Consider the following 16,741-nt stretch of genomic DNA (forward strand, 5'->3'; position numbering starts at 1 on the left):
ACGACAGTGCCGTGAAACATCGTCAGAGGACGACAGTGCAGTGAAACGCGCACGTGGAGGTGATGACAGCTAAAAGCCTTGAGCAGAATGCCGGCATATCTGCAGGAATCCCGATTCAAAGCCCAATTATACAGCTACGAACTTGATTGCAAAGTAGAAATTTTTTTATCATTTTTCTTTTTTTTTTTTTTTTTTTATGAAACATGGATGTGATCGGCAGTGGGGTGATTACCTGTCACTGGTGAGATCACTTGCGCGGCCCTCCTCGTCCGCCCTCCTCTCTCCCCCTTCTCCTCGCTCGTACTCCCAGGATGGCTCCTCGCTCTCGGGCTGCGGGAGACGTTCGTCCTGGGTTAATTTTTGTAAAGGTAAATAGGAGAAGAGAGACAAAAATCCGGTCATTCCAGCCGCTCATAAAAACTGTTCATAAAATTTAACTCCTTGCAAAAGAACAAAAAAATAAAAAATAAAAAAAAAAATCTTAAAAAGGAGCCAGCAGTCATCCAAGCAGAAAAACAAATGTGTGTCCAGCAGGCAGTGACATTGCTGCAGACGACTCCTGACAACACTCCGGTAACCATAGACGGAGGCGATCTCTCGCAGAGACTCCACCCCGCAGCTATCAGGGCACAAGGACGTATAACTTGATACTCAAAAGGAAAAGCAAACATTGAAGGAGTCCAGTGCCCGGGATCTGGCCGCGGCCGTTACCTGTGTCTGAGAGCTGTTCTCCTGCACAGGACGGGCCGGCGTCCTCCCCGCGGCTTCTGCACATGTCTGCTTCATGGACTCCAGCTCCTCCAGCAGCATCTTTTCTCTGTCCGTGGTCTGGTTCTCGGTCATGGCCGACGCGTTCTGAACAAATTACATTCATTTCACTTGCTTGATAAATATTTTATCATTCACCAAGTTAAAAATATCCCTCTTATTATCAGGAGGGGGGATACTGGGCACAACACAGAATTAAGGGGACACAAGAAATCCTTATTTTCGGTCTATTGTAATGAAATGGAGTTGTCCGAGGCTTAGATACTGATGACCTATCCTTGGGATAAGTCATAAATATCAGATTGGGGGGAGGCATGGATAGCCAGCACCCTCCAATGATCTGCAGTTTCCAAGTCCCAGTGCCTGCCAGAAGTGCACAGTATATGGAACCGGGACAGCACAGCGCCACACATGGTGTAGTGGCCGTTCTTCGGTACTGCAGCCAAGCCCCTATTCACTTCAATGGGCTGCAGTACCAGAGAATGGCCACTACCCCATGTATTATCCCTGTACTGTGACATCACAGTGTGCATTATCCCTGTACTGTGACATCACAGTGTGCATTATCCCTGTACTGTGACATCACAGTGTGCATTATCCCTGTACTGTGACATCACAGTGTGCATTATCCCTGTACTGTGACATCACAGTGTGCATTATCCCTGTACTGTGACATCACAGTGTGCATTATCCCTGTACTGTGACATCACAGTGTGCATTATCCCTGTACTGTGACATCACAGTGTGCATTATCCCTGTACTGTGACATCACAGTGTGCATTATCCCTGTACTGTGACATCACAGTGTGCATTATCCCTGTACTGTGACATCACAGTGTGCATTATCCCTGTACTGTGACATCACAGTGTGCATTATCCCTGTACTGTGACATCACAGTGTGCATTATCCCTGTACTGTGACATCACAGTGTGCATTATCCCTGTACTGTGACATCACAGTGTGCATTATCCCTGTACTGTGACATCACAGTGTGCATTATCCCTGTACTGTGACATCACAGTGTGCATTATCCCTGTACTGTGACATCACTGTGTGCATTATCCCTGTACTGTGACATCACTGTGTGCATTATCCCTGTACTGTGACATCACTGTGTGCATTATCCCTGTACTGTGACATCACTGTGTGCATTATCCCTGTACTGTGACATCACTGTGTGCATTATCCCTGTACTGTGACATCACAGTGTGCATTATCCCTGTACTGTGACATCACAGTGTGCATTATCCCTGTACTGTGACATCACTGTGTGTATTATCCCTGTACTGTGACATCACTGTGTGTATTATCTCTGTACTGTGACATCACTGTCAGCTCCATAAACAGTGTAGTGGCCATTCACTTCAATGGGAGATGAGCTGCAGTACCAGAGAAAGGCCACTACACAGTGCAAGGAGCTGTGCTATGTAATTCCAGCAATTCTGTGACCGGAAAAAAAGTGCTATGATATTCATGACCTCTCCTATGTATAGCCCATCAATATCAAAGTTCTGAAAAAAAACTTTAAAAAGGGGTTGTCGACCTTTGGGAAGATAAATTGAAAAATAAATTGTTGCAATTGGGTTTCATTAAAAATATTACACAGTTTGCTTTCTATAACCTTTAGATTTTACTGTCTATTGCTGGATGCAGAATGAGTTAATGGAGGATCAGTCAGTGAGCTCATTCTAACCGGAAGTCTGCAACTCTATTTCTCTGAGCTCTTCTCCGCTGGTTATACAGAGAAACTAAGACCTATAAAGAGCAAACGGTGCAAAACTTAATAAAAGATAAAAAGAAAATTAAAAATAATTTGATTAATTATTCCCAAAAGATGGACAACCCCCTAAGTTTGAAATCCTTTACTTCAGCACTGAGTGATTGACACCATGACGGAGAAGTGGAAGTCTACTAAAATTGTCCAGGAGTTAGATACCGATAAACTGTCCTTAGAAGGGGTCATCAATATTAAATTGGTGGGGGTCCAATACTCAGCGCCCCCCACCTATCTGCTACTGGCAAGCACTGAAAAAGACAGAAATGCGTAGTGTACAGAGGTGAAACGCTGCAGCTCTGCACACCAATCAGTGGCGGTTCTCAGTTACTGCAGCTCAGCTCCCATTGAAGTTAACGTGGTCTGACCCGCAGTACCTGAGAACGACCACTACACGTGTACGGAGCTGCTGAGCCCTGGCTTCGTACACTGCGCACCTCCAGCCGTCGTGGGACCTGAAGACAGCTAATCGGTCTGGGTGTCAGGTGTCAAGACTCCCTCAGGTGATCCCTTGTGTTAGAGAAGCCGGACTCATCGAATGGAGTTCAACAATGGTTAAAAAAGACTGGAAAACCCCTATAATTATTCCTAACTATGTGTACGAGGCAAAGAAGACCAGCCAGTGAGCACACATTGTGTGCCTGATGATTATAAGAGTAAAGCTGCCCAGACACATAAGAAAAACATTGGCCAAAACCTGCAGACTATGTAATGTGTATATGGGTGTCCTGACTCGTCATGATGGGAGGACTGGGCATGCTGGATTTTAACATGCCTGATACTCTTGTTTCCAAGATAAATAATAACTAGCGGATTAAAGGCTCTGTACACATTGCAGATTTTTTTCTACTGTTCATTTGCTTCCTAAATGTAAAGTTCACACATCCTTGCGATGCACGGAGTAGTTGCAAGTATCCGGACCTGAACTTGGTACATATATGTGAAACCGGCCTTAAAAGGATCTTTCACCAAATTTTTCATGTTTAACTGGACACACTATGTAGTAGAGGAATAAAACTTTTTTATTTTTTATTTTGCCTCTCCGTTGTGAAGATATTAGCGATTAAAGTATTTGGAAAGTTAAAAAAAAAAAAAAAAAAAAAAAAAAAGTCGAAGTGGGTATTACCAGAGAGATTTCACTGGGGGCGTGTACTTCTTACTCTTTCTGAGACTGACCAATAGTAAACAGGCAGCAAAAAACATTGGGGGAAGAAGAACACGCCTCCACAATAGCACTAAAGTGTTTGTAATGAGGCTCAAGTCTGCAGCATTGCCCCTCCCCCATATGAACTGCCAAGCACAAGAGCTGAAAGCTGTCAGTTAATCACACTCAGGTCTGCTGTTCTCCAGTATGTCATCAATCTACAGGGAGGAGAGCAGACCATTTCTCAATATGTCTCACACCAAGACTGATCTAAGCTACTGTGGGGGCGTGTTCTTATTTTCCCTGCGTTGCTGCCTGCTTATGATTGGTCAGCGTTAAAGAAGTACACGCCCACAGTGAAATCTCTCTGGTAATGCCCACTTGGACTTAACTGTTTAGGTTCCAAATACACTGCTCAAGAAAATAAAGGGAACGCTCAAATAACACATCCTAGATCTGAATGAATGAAATATTCTCATTGAATACTTTGCTCTGTACAAAGTTGAATGTGCTGACAACAAAATCACACAAAAATCATCAATGGAAGTCAAATTTATTAACCAATGGAGGCCTGGATTTGGAGTCACCCCCAAAATTAAAGTGGAAAAACACACTACAGGCTGATCCAACTTTGATGTAATGTCCTTAAAACAAGTCAAAATGAGGCTCAGTATTGTGTGTGGCCTCCACGTGCCTGTATGACCTCCCTACAATGCCTGGGCATGCTCCTGATGAGGCTGAGTATTGTGTGTGGCCTCCACGTGCCTGTATGACCTCCCTACAATGCCTGGGCATGCTCCTGATGAGGCTGAGTATTGTGTGTGGCCTCCACGTGCCTGTATGACCTCCCTACAACGCCTGGGCATGCTCCTGATGAGGCTCAGTATTGTGTGTGGCCTCCACGTGCTTGTATGACCTCCCTACAACGCCTGGGCATGCTCCTGATGAGGTTGCGGATGGTCTCCTGTGGGATCTCCTCCCAGACCTGGACTAAAGCATCCGCCAACTCCTGGACAGTCTGTGGTGCAACGTGACGTTGGTGGATGGAGCGAGACATGATGTCCCAGATGTGCTCAATTGGATTCAGGTCTGGGGAAAGGGCGGGCCAGTCCATAGCTTCAATGCCTTCATCTTGCAGGAACTGCTGACACACTCCAGCCACATGGGGTCTGGCATTGTCCTGCATTAGGAGGAGCCCAGGGCCGACCGCACCAGCCTATGGTCTCACAAGGGGTCTGAGGATCTCATCTCGGTACCTAATGGCAGTCAGGCTACCTCTGGCGAGCACATGGAGGGCTGTGCGGGACTCCAAAGAAATGCCACCCCACATCATTATTGACCCACTGCCAAACCGGTCATGCTGAAGGATGCTGCAGGCAGCAGATCGCTCTCCACGGCATCTCCAGACTCTGTCACGTCTGTCTCATGTGCTCAGTGTGAACCTGTTTTCATCTGTGAAGAGCACAGGGCGCCAGTGGCGATTTTGCCAATCCTGGTGTTTTGTGGCAAATGCCAAGCGTCCTACACGGTGTTGGGCTGCGAGCACAACCCCCATCTGTGGACGTCGGGCCCTCATACCACCCTCATGGAGTCGGTTTCTAACCGTTTGTGCAGACACATGCACATTTGTGGCCTGCTGGAGGTCATTTTGCAGGGCTCTGGCAGTGCTCCTCCTATTCCTCCTTGCACAGAGGTGGAGGTAGCGGTCCTGCTGCTGGGTTGTTGCCCTCCTACGGCCCCCTCCACGTCTCCTGGTGTACTGGCCTGTCTCCTGGTGGCGCCTCCAGCCTGTGGACACTGCGCTGACAGACACAGCAAACCTTCTTGCCACAGCTCGCATTGATGCACCATCCTGGATGAGCTGCACTACCTGAGCAACTTCTGTGGGTTGTAGAGTCCATCTCATGCTACCACGAGTGTGAAAGCACAACCAACATTTAAAAGTGACCAAAACATCAGCCAGAAAGCATTGGTACTGAGATGTGGTCTGTGGTCCCCACCTGCAGAACCACTCCTTTATTGAGGGGGTCTTTATAATTGCCAATAATTTCCATCTATTGTCTATTCCATTTGCACAACAGCATGTGAAATTGATTGTCAATCAGTGTTGCTTCCTAAGTGGACAGTTTGATTTCACAGAAGTTTGATTTACTTGGAGTTATATTCTGTTGTTTAAGTGTTCCCTTTATTTTTTTGAGCAGTGTACTTTAATCGTTAATATCTTCACTAAGGGGGAAAAAAAATGCAGGAGAAAAAAAACAAACAAAAACGTTTGATTCTGCTCTGCAGCACCTATTGCATGGTGTGTCCAGTTAAACATTAGAAAATTGCATAAAGAGGACCTTTCACCAAATTTTTCAATAGTCTCCATTAAAAAAAATTCTACTATTTTGTTGGTGCTGAGTATCTGCTATCTGGGAGCTCTGGAAAATGGTACAAATCCATCAGAGTTCCTGCTCCTGACAGATCTCTGTTCTCCCCCTTCCTTCACTCTGTCTTAGAGACAGAGTTATATACAGATCTCTACAAAATAGAGAGGATGAGAAAGCATGAACAGTGTGAGGGAGGGAAAAGAACAAAATGCTATAGATAGGGAGGAAAGCACATAAAGTGGAAACAAGTCCAGGATAGAAACTGTGCTAATATATGAGTAGCTAAGACGGCAGCAGCCTAGATACAAACAGACCATGCATCCAGCCTGTAATACTGGAAGAGACACTCCCACGGGAGAAAATACTAAAACTGTAAACTGCATGTGAAGGGGCCTTAAAAGTGAATGAAGGAATGAAGACTGAAAAACCTAAGAAAGGCAGTGGGGGTCCTTACCTCTGCCAGCTGCGCCCGGAGCCTGTGCAGCTCTAACAGTAGCTGTTCCTGGTCGTACATCTGTCTCTCCAGCTGTGCAGCATGTGCCAGTCTCAGGGCCTCTGCCGCCTGCTGGTATTCCTGTTCCTGCCTCACCAACTCCTGCCTCATGTCCTCCACCTTTTCCTCATACATCAGTCTGAACTTGGCGCCTTCCGCCCCCATTGCCACCATCTGGTTATAGTCCTGAAAATGGAAATGATAAATGGGGAGATGCAAAACAAAATGTTCATTTTCATAACATGTGGCTCTGCTACATCTACATAGCGGAAAGAAAAACATACATGTTACTATATTGTGAACATATATAAAAAGTTCAGAGACAAAATAGATATCGGGGGAAAAAAAAAAAACTGCTGACAAAAAAGAAGAATAAAGGCTACACATATATATATATATATATATATATACATATACACACACAGCACAGACCAAAAGTTTGGACACGCCTTCTCATTTATAGATTTTTCTGTGTTTTCATGACTATGAAAATTGTACATTCACACTGAAGGCATCAAAACTATGAAGGCGTGTCCAAACTTTTGGTCTGTACTATATATTGATTATATTTGCAGGGCAACATAAATGATTAAACATAAGTACAGAAAAAAAAAACCACTAAAATATTCTTTATTAATATTATTTAAATTTACTGATAATCACACCACAGAAGTAAACAAGATTAATGAATTAATTATTTACCAGAGGTACTGTAATTTAATATGCTAAAAGGTCCCAGCTAGGAACCCTATCTTTACCCCTGCCTGGCTGCAGAGGTTGGCACCCTAAAATATGGTCGAGATTGGCGCCCCCGCTCAGCGTAGGCTGACCCTATTGGTTTAAACTACATAGTGGTGCCCCTTTAATTATCCACTTTGGTTTTGTAACATAAATGATGACAATATAAAAGGCGCAAAGAAGAAAAAAAAGTAAGCATAAAATCCCTCATATGCAGGCAGCAAGTGCGTTTCGCTCGCAATGCTTCATCGGGGGTAGTGGTGAATGCAAATACGTGTCAGAGTCCTGGGTAAGTAAAGTTACCCCATTTTTTCCATCTGCAAATTTGGAGCACTCCTGTTATTTGCAGTCTATTCTAAGAGGACATAGTTGGGAGTCCAGGAATTTGCATCCACCCTACAGCTACGGTGCTACGCCATTCTAATGCAGATAGATAGATAGATAATATATAGATAATAGATAGATAGATGATAGACAGGAGATTTACAGATACACAGAGCACTATAGAAAAGTAGATATAATCTTTCTAACCAATTGCAGAAACATATGTACTTATTTTCAACACATTTGTACTTACACGGACTCAGAAGACTGGGAGCGCTCTCCTCGTGATGGGACACATCCACTCTAACTATTCCTCACTAGGTACGCAAATATTTGACTTTCTACAACTAGCACGATTATTTCCGACAACTTTTTTCCCCCCAGCATCATGTGATTTGCTCACGGTTATGGACCAGGTGGTTTCGCTGCCCCACTGACAAAGCACACATAATACTCCCACTATTACACTGTGCTATGAAATGGGAAGGTGGCAAAAAGCTTCATACACCAGACTGATATTTTGGTGTTCTCTCATCTTGACGATTGCTTCCCATATAGTCTATTCGGGTACATGTGCATTGCATGGTTATGGCCACTGAGGATCAGTAGCTCTTGCAGCATTTGACTTTCTGCATACAATCCTTCCACTTCAGCATACCTGGGTGTACTCAATTATTCTTAAAAGGGTTTTCCACTACTACTGGACAATACATTTTCAATGTCCCTTATGTGCCTAGGAGAAATAAAAAGATATACGGTACCTACCTCCCAAGACCAGCACCACTCCTCCGATCTGAGCCATGTGCCCCAGTGATCTCTTAGCATTGTTTATGTCACGTGAACACTGTGGTCAAGGAACTCAGAGGAGGAACTGCGCCGGTCTAGGAGGCAAGTCTGGTTATTTTTTATTATTTTATTTTTATTTTACTAGGTACACGAGGGACTTTGATAAGGGGTTGTCCAGTAGTGTGCAACCCATTTTACCACTTTAAGACTGGGTGATTTTCTATTTTTTCATTTTTCCTCCCCTTCTTACAATATATTTTTTCCCATCCACAAAGCCATATGATGGATTGTTTTCTATGACATCATTTCACTGTATAATAAAAAATACCAAGTGCAGTAAAATTGTGAAAAATACCCTAATCCGGACAGTTTTTTAGATTTTATTTTAACAACATTCATTGTGTGGTAAAAATAACGTGGAAACATGATTATCCAAGTCAAAGTCATTAAAGGGGTATTCCCATCTCCATGATCCTATCCAATTATGTAGTAGGTGTAATAATAATAATATTAGCAAATACCTCCAATTAGAAATGTGGTATAGTTCTCCTGATTAGCTTTGTCGCTTACCCCATCTGCAAGGCATTGCAGTAGCTTAGGTTTCCATGGTTATGACCACTAACGAACTAACTGTCACTATATGAGTGGTCGTAAGCATGGATACCTTAAGCTACTGCAATGCCCTGCACATGGGGTAAGCGTCAATGCAAATCAGAAGAACTATGCTATATTTCTAAATGGAGGCATTTGCTAATATTATTATTATTATTATTATTATTATTACACCAGCTACATATTGGGATAGGATCTTGGAATATCCCTTTAAGGCGATACCAAAAATGTACATCAAGTTTTTTTTTTTTCCACATTTTAGTTGTTAAAAAAAAAGAGAACTTTTTTTCCTGTCGATGGAGCTGTATGGTCGCTTATTTTTTGCGAGCCAAACTTTTATTGACACCATTTTGGTTTCCATGCGATGTTCTATTAGCTTTTTATTGTATTTTTGGGGTGAAGGACTGCAAAAAAAAAATTAAAAAAATTCTGGCATTTGAAATTATTTCTCTTCTTGCCGTTTAACATATGGTTTAAATAATTTGCTGTTTTCATAGATCAGACTTTTTACGGCTATGGCGCTACCAAAAATTTTTTAATTTATTTATTTTTGAATTGGGAAACTAGGGAAAATGTAAACTTTTTACTTTAAGTTTTAATCCCTCTAAAGTTCTTGAATATGCAATTTGCTTGTTCTATATACTGCAATTCTTCAGCTTTGCAGCACATAAGAAAATTACTGATCTCCTATGAAGCTGAGCCACAGGAGCATCAACAAATGAGCCGCTGAGCCACAGGAGCATCAACAAATGAGCCAAGCGATCAGGTCATTGTAAATGCCGATTTCGGAGACTGACAATGGCATTCAAATGGTTAAACCAGCAGCGATCTGAGCTAGCTCCGGTTGCTGCGGTTAGAGGCAGGTGTCAACTGTATAACACAGTCAGCACCTGCCTGGAATGTGCCTGCTCCATACATACACCTGACATAAGATGCACCTTCATGTCGTAGGTCTGGTAGGGATTAGTTTATGCCTGGCATATCTGCCAAGCTATGCTTGTGTGGATGTATTAATGGAGGACTGCTGGAGACTAGATAGGCAGCACTGACAACAGCTGAGAGGACAGTACAATACAGCAACCTCTTTCCTAAAAATCCTACACATTGCGGCTCTTACCTCTTCTTTGAGGACCACGGTCTTTTCTTTGGTAAGAGAATCTACCATTTGGCTTCCACCATGCCGTTTTGTGGTCACATCTTTGCATTGCTGAATTGTGTCGCCGGACTCTGTGTGGTCAGAGGACTCTGTGTGGTCAGAGGACTCTGTGTGGTCAGAGGACTCTGTGTGGTCAGAGGACTCTGTGTGGTCAGAGTCTGGAGATCCCTCCAGCGACTTTATATCCTGCTGCCCCCGTCTGTGCAGCTCGCACTCCTGTGCAGGGATCTCGTCCTGTTCCTCGGGAGATTCCCTTTGCTTCGCTATTTCTTCATCTTTCAGTACCGCCAGTCGTGCGAGCTCGGTTTGCTGGGCGAACGCGATGGTCATCTCAACAATAACCTAAAAGACGAGTAAAACAAATGCTACAATGTATTTCCAGAATGGTAACACTTTCACAACGCACACAGTTTTCTCTGTGTAAGCCAAGTTCTTGCAAAAACAAGCAACTTTTGCGATGTACCTCTTATTAAAAATCCGCTCCGTTATCAAGAACGGAGAGATTTTTTTAATTCTATTGGGTACTGCTCATAGCCTAGGTAACCGGCCACCACTGCAGTCTATCAAAGGTGGCGGGCAAAGAGCTTCGCTATACAGCTAGCCAGCTTCAGTGACCCCTGTGCTCCTCCGCGAAAGGAGATCACGAAGTTCAGGCCTGCGGCTCAACCATGCCGCCGTCTCTAAAGGACAATCATCAGGAGCGTAATGCTCCCTGGCAAATAGGAAGGGGAGTAGTGCGCTCCTGAAGAATCATCATGGCGAAACCCCTTTAAATATGGAGTTGCAGTGATTTGTCATGTCAGCCGCTACTAAAATTACGTTGCCGTGCATTGAGAGCTGCTGCTCCTTCAATCAGTCGATGGCCGGAGGTGCGGAGCTTCACAAACTCCCAATGATCTCATACTGATGCCCTATCCCAAAAAAATATAGCAGGATAACCCCGTTAATCCTCCCTAAAGGCACGTGGGGCCCTGGCATAAATATTTAGCTTGGGACTGATTCTGAGGATTATCACATTTTTAGCTGATGGCGTAAGGGAACACCTATACAGCCAAGGGGGTGGTGCCAGGTTAACTTTTGAGGCATCGGAGACAGGGCAGAGGGAAGAGGATCCTGCTGCAGTCAGTTCTCTTGCATTTATAACAAATGTTAGTGAGGAAGAGGAGAGAGACAAGGCTGAAATTCCAAGACACAGAGAAGATTTCTAAAAAATATTTCTCCGTTTCATTTGCAATAAAAGGTTAAAAAAGAATCAAAGAAATAGAGGAGATTAATGGAGGATGGTGCTGATTTTATATATATTTTTTGTGTTCCTTTAAGTCACAACTAAGTCCCTAAGCGACACCATTGTCTGCGCCCATTCTCCCATATTTACCACTTTCCTATTTGTTGGTACTTTCTGCACCATTATTCTATGTTACTATATATTTATCTTTACTAGTATTTCACTTTAATACACGGCTCAAAAAATAAAGGGAACAGTCAAATAACACATCCTAGATCTGAATGAATGAAATACTCTCATTGAATACTTTGTTCTGTACAAAGCTGAATGTGCTGACAACAAAATCACATAAAAATCATCAATGGAAATCACATTTATTAACCAATGGAGGCCTGGATTTGGAGTCACCCCCAAAATTAAAGTGGAAAAACACACTACAGGCTGATCCAACTTTAATGTAATGTCCTTAAAACAAGTCAAAATGAGGCTCAGTATTGTGTGTGGCCTCCACGTGCCTGTATGACCTCCCTACAACGCCTGGGCATGCTCCTGATGAGGTTGCGGATGGTCTCCTGTGGGATCTCCTCCCAGACCTGGACTAAAGCATCCGCCAACTCCTGGACAGTCTGTGGTGCAACGTGACGTTGGTGGATGGAGCGAGACATGATGTCCCAGATGTCCTCAATCGGATTCAGGTCTGGGGAACGGGCGGCCAGTCCATAGCTTCAATGCCTTCATCTTGCAGGAACTGCTGACACACTCCCGCCACATGAGGTCTGGCATTGTCCTGCATTAGGAGGAACTCAGGGCCAACCGCACCAGCATATGGTCTCACAAGTGGTCTGAGGATCTCATCTCGGTACCTAATGACAGTCAGGCTACCTCTGGCGAGCACATGGAGGGCTGTGCGGCCCTCCAAAGAAATGCCACCCCACACCATTACTGACCCACTGCCAAACCGGTCATGCTGAAGGATGTTGCAGGCAGCAGATCGCTCTCCACGGCGTCTCCAGACTCTGTCACGTCTGTCACATGTGCTCAGTGTGAACCTGCTTTCATCTGAGAAGAGCACAGGGCGCCAGTGGCGATTTTGCCAATCCTGGTGTTCTGTGGCAAATGCCAAGCGTCCTGCACGGTGTTGGGCTGTGAGCACAACCCCCATCTGTGGACGTCGGGCCCTCATACCACCCTCATGGAGTCAGTTTCTAACCGTTTGTGCAGACACATTCACATTTGTGGCCTGCTGGAGGTCATTTTGCAGGGCTATGGCAGTGCTCCTCCTGTTCCTCCTTGCACAAAGGCAGAGGTAGCGGTTCTGCTGCTGGGTTGTTGCCCTCCTACGGCCCCCTCCACGTCTCCTGTTGTACTGGCCTGTCTCCTGGTAGCGCCTCCAGCCTCTGGACACTACGCTGACAGACACAGCAAACCTTCTTGCCACAGCTCGCATTGATATGCCATCCTGGATGAGCTGCACTACCTGAGCAACTTTTGTGGGTTGTAGAGTCCATTTCATGCTACCACGAGTGGGAAAGCACAACCAACATTCAAAAGTGACCAAAACATCAGCCAGAAAGCATTGGTACTGAGATGTGGTCTGTGGTCCCCACCTGCAGAACCACTCCTTTATTGAGGGTGTCTTGATAATTGCCAATATTTTCCATCTATTGTCTATTCCATTTGCACAACAGCATGTGAAATTGATTGTCAATCAGTGTTGTTTCCTAAGTGGACAGTTTGATTTCACAGAAGTTTGATTCACTTGGAGTTATATTCTGTTGTTTAAGTGTTCCCTTTATTTTTTTGAGCAGTGTTTAACATTTTATGAGAAATAACTCCGACCAGCGAACACAAGAAAAGTCACTCCCCACTTTGCACCGCTGCTATTTTAGGAGAATGTCTCGCTTTCCAAATGATTTGACACAAAAGTGAAATGTAAAAATGAAAAGATAAACACAGGAGTAATTCATCACCACAAAACATGTGAAAAGTAAATGAACCCATGGAACAAATTCACAACACTACATAATCTGCAAACAGTGAAAGGATCGGACCATGACACCTCATGTCACCCTATGTCACACCCCATGACACACTATGTCACACCCCATGTCACACCCGATGACACCTGCAGATTCTGGCCTTTAACCAAAGCTCCGATGTTCAGCATCACGTCCTTTTCTACCATCCTGCACTCCTGTCTGTCATACGGTGAATTGTCCCTGAATTCTTATAGGATTTGATTTTATTTGAAAGACATTAATAATGACTATTTATAAATGATCTCGTTTTACCTCCCCCAAACAAATCACTCCAATGAGTCGGCCACTAAGTGTCTCCCTTTTATCTAATTTACCGTCCACTGCCTGTTGCCACATGTAATCCATCCGTGCAGGATGTGGGGGCGGGTCTGTGTGGTGCTGCAGGATGTGGGGGCGGGCCTGTGTGGTGCTGCAGAATGTGGGGGCGGGTCTGTGTGGTGCTGCAGAATGTGGGGGCGGGTCTGTGTGGTGCTGCAGAATGTGGGGGCGGGTCTGTGTGGTGCTGCAGGATGTGGGGGCGGGTCTGTGTGGTGCTGCACGATGTGGGGGCGGGTCTGTGTGGTGCTGCACGATGTGGGGGCGGGTCTGTGTGGTGCTGCACGATGTGGGGGCGGGTCTGTGTGGTGCTGCACGATGTGGGGGCGGGTCTGTGTGCTGCTGCAGGATGTGGGGGCGGGTCTGTGTGCTGCTGCAGGATGTGGGGGCGGGTCTGTGTGCTGCTGCAGGATGTGGGGGCGGGTCTGTGTGCTGCTGCAGGATGTGGGGCGGGCCTGTGTGCTGCTGCAGGATGTGGGGGCGGGCCTGTGTGCTGCTGCAGGATGTGGGGGCGGGCCTGTGTGCTGCTGCAGGATGTGGGGGCGGGTCTGTGTGCTGCTGCAGGATGTGGGGGCGGGTCTGTGTGCTGCTGCAGGATGTGGGGGCGGGTCTGTGTGCTGCTGCAGGATGTGGGGCGGGCCTGTGTGCTGCTGCAGGATGTGGGGGCGGGCCTGTGTGCTGCTGCAGGATGTGGGGGCGGGCCTGTGTGCTGCTGCAGGATGTGGGGGCGGGCCTGTGTGCTGCTGCAGGATGTGGGGGCGGGCCTGTGTGCTGCTGCAGGATGTGGGGGCGGGCCTGTGTGCTGCTGCAGGATGTGGGGGCGGGCCTGTGTGCTGCTGCAGGATGTGGGGGCGGGCCTGTGTGCTGCTGCAGGATGTGGGGGCGGGCCTGTGTGCTGCTGCAGGATGTGGGGGCGGGCCTGTGTGCTGCTGCAGGATGTGGGGGCGGGCCTGTGTGCTGCTGCAGGATGTGGGGGCGGGCCTGTGTGCTGCTGCAGGATGTGGGGGCGGGCCTGTGTGCTGCTGCAGGATGTGGGGGCGGGCCTGTGTGCTGCTGCAGGATGTGGGGGCGGGCCTGTGTGCTGCTGCAGGATGTGGGGGCGGGCCTGTGTGCTGCTGCAGGATGTGGGGGCGGGCCTGTGTGCTGCTGCAGGATGTGGGGGCGGGCCTGTGTGCTGCTGCAGGATGTGGGGGCGGGCCTGTGTGCTGCTGCAGGATGTGGGGGCGGGCCTGTGTGCTGCTGCAGGATGTGGGGACGGGCCTGTGTGCTGCTGCAGGATGTGGGGGCGGGCCTGTGTGCTGCTGCAGGATGTGGGGGCGGGCCTGTGTGCTGCTGCAGGATGTGGGGGCGGGCCTGTGTGCTGCTGCAGGATGTGGGGGCGGGCCTGTGTGCTGCTGCAGGATGTGGGGGCGGGCCTGTGTGCTGCTGCAGGATGTGGGGGCGGGCCTGTGTGCTGCTGCAGGATGTGGGGGCGGGCCTGTGTGCTGCTGCAGGATGTGGGGGCGGGCCTGTGTGCTGCTGCAGGATGTGGGGGCGGGCCTGTGTGGTGCTGCAGGATGTGGGGGCGGGCCTGTGTGGTGCTGCAGGATGTGGGGGCGGGTCTGTGTGCTGCTGCAGGATGTGGGGGCGGGCCTGTGTGCTGCTGCAGGATGTGGGGGCGGGCCTGTGTGCTGCTGCAGGATGTGGGGGCGGGCCTGTGTGCTGCTGCAGGATGTGGGGGCGGGCCTGTGTGCTGCTGCAGGATGTGGGGGCGGGCCTGTGTGGTGCTGCAGGATGTGGGGGCGGGTCTGTGTGGTGCTGCAGGATGTGGGGGCGGGTCTGTGTGGTGCTGCAGGATGTGGGGGCGGGTCTGTGTGGTGCTGCAGGATGTGGGGGCGGGCCTGTGTGGTGCTGCAGGATGTGGGGGCGGGCCTGTGTGGTGCTGCAGGATGTGGGGGCGGGCCTGTGTGGTGCTGCAGGATGTGGGGGCGGGTCTGTGTGGTGCTGCAGGATGTGGGGGCGGGCCTGTGTGGTGCTGCAGGATGTGGGGGCGGGTCTGTGTGGTGCTGCAGGATGTGGGGGCGGGTCTGTGTGGTGCTGCAGGATGTGGGGGCGGGTTTGTGTGGTGCTGCAGGATGTGGGGGCGGGTATGTGTGGCTGTACAAGAAGAGGGGGGTCTCTGACGGTACAGGAAGCATTGGGTCAGAATGTTGTGTGGTGCTGATGGGCGAGTCTCTGTGTGGGGCAGGTCCTTGTCTCTACAGTTTGCACAACAAGGAGAGCAGGAGCAGACAGTCATAACAGAGGTGGGCATTCTGGCAGGCAATCCATTGGACAAGGTAAGAATAAGACTTGCTGGTAACTGGGGAAAAGAAGTTTCCACACCTATAATGCTGACAGAGTGGATAGCGAGCATGAGAATCAGGACAGTTCCTGGACCTATTGGGCTGGTATGTGCATTACAAGCAGTTTAACTGGCTGTGGAGGTAAGAGTAGCAAGTCCATGCTTTTCTACAGATTTATATATCATTATAACAAGCCTTGATGCCAGTGTGAACAGAGCCTTTGTGACGGTATGGTAAGAAGAAGAGCTGCTGCAAATGGATCTCCTTCAATGTTAATGTCCCCCCTAGATCTATTAGCAGACAGGTTTATTTCATCACGTACTCGGCCTAAAAAAAGTCAAAAAGTTTGAACTAGTCTCTGAGGCTTCTGGTCATTTATGGAGATGGAAGTCTTACACTTCTGTCATATTAGAAAGAGACATGAAAGCCGAACCTGGAAACTCAATCCGTCCAACTAATAGTGGCTTCTGCGACAATGAAACCAGATCCTGGTGGCACAGAAAGGGGTATAGAAAGTGCTCCGTTCTACCCGACTGGGCCGTGACCTTGCATAAAGGATGCCGTGAAAGCCGGCAGAGCAGATGGGAAAGGCAAGGGAAATTTAATAGCTTCATGCTTAGCCAATTAGATAATTTATTATGAAATCCTAAATTAAATCTATTCCATGCAG

General features: G+C 47.4%; 1 protein-coding gene across 8 annotated transcripts in view; it reads right to left on the bottom strand.

Annotated features, from left to right (window-relative positions):
- AKAP9 (A-kinase anchoring protein 9) overlaps positions 1 to 16,741 on the bottom strand; it is a 200,529-nt gene that overhangs the window by 107,468 nt on the left and 76,320 nt on the right. For 6 of the 8 annotated variants that reach the window (XM_073677388.1, XM_073677392.1, XM_073677395.1 and 3 more), the window contains 4 exons: positions 10,130 to 10,510; positions 6,514 to 6,738; positions 712 to 855; positions 233 to 348 (listed from right to left, as the gene is read on the bottom strand). In XM_073677388.1, the coding sequence (XP_073533489.1) occupies positions 233 to 348; positions 712 to 855; positions 6,514 to 6,738; positions 10,130 to 10,510 (866 nt within the window). The remainder of the gene's footprint in view (positions 1 to 232; positions 349 to 711; positions 856 to 6,513; positions 6,739 to 10,129; positions 10,511 to 16,741) is intronic. The other 2 variants (XM_073677391.1, XM_073677390.1) reach the window with 2 other exon arrangements.

Source organism: Phyllobates terribilis, unplaced genomic scaffold (genome assembly GCF_046119375.1).
Source record: "Phyllobates terribilis strain yellow unplaced genomic scaffold, ASM4611937v1 Scaffold_4__5_contigs__length_816908805, whole genome shotgun sequence".
Taxonomy (NCBI): domain Eukaryota; kingdom Metazoa; phylum Chordata; class Amphibia; order Anura; family Dendrobatidae; genus Phyllobates; species Phyllobates terribilis.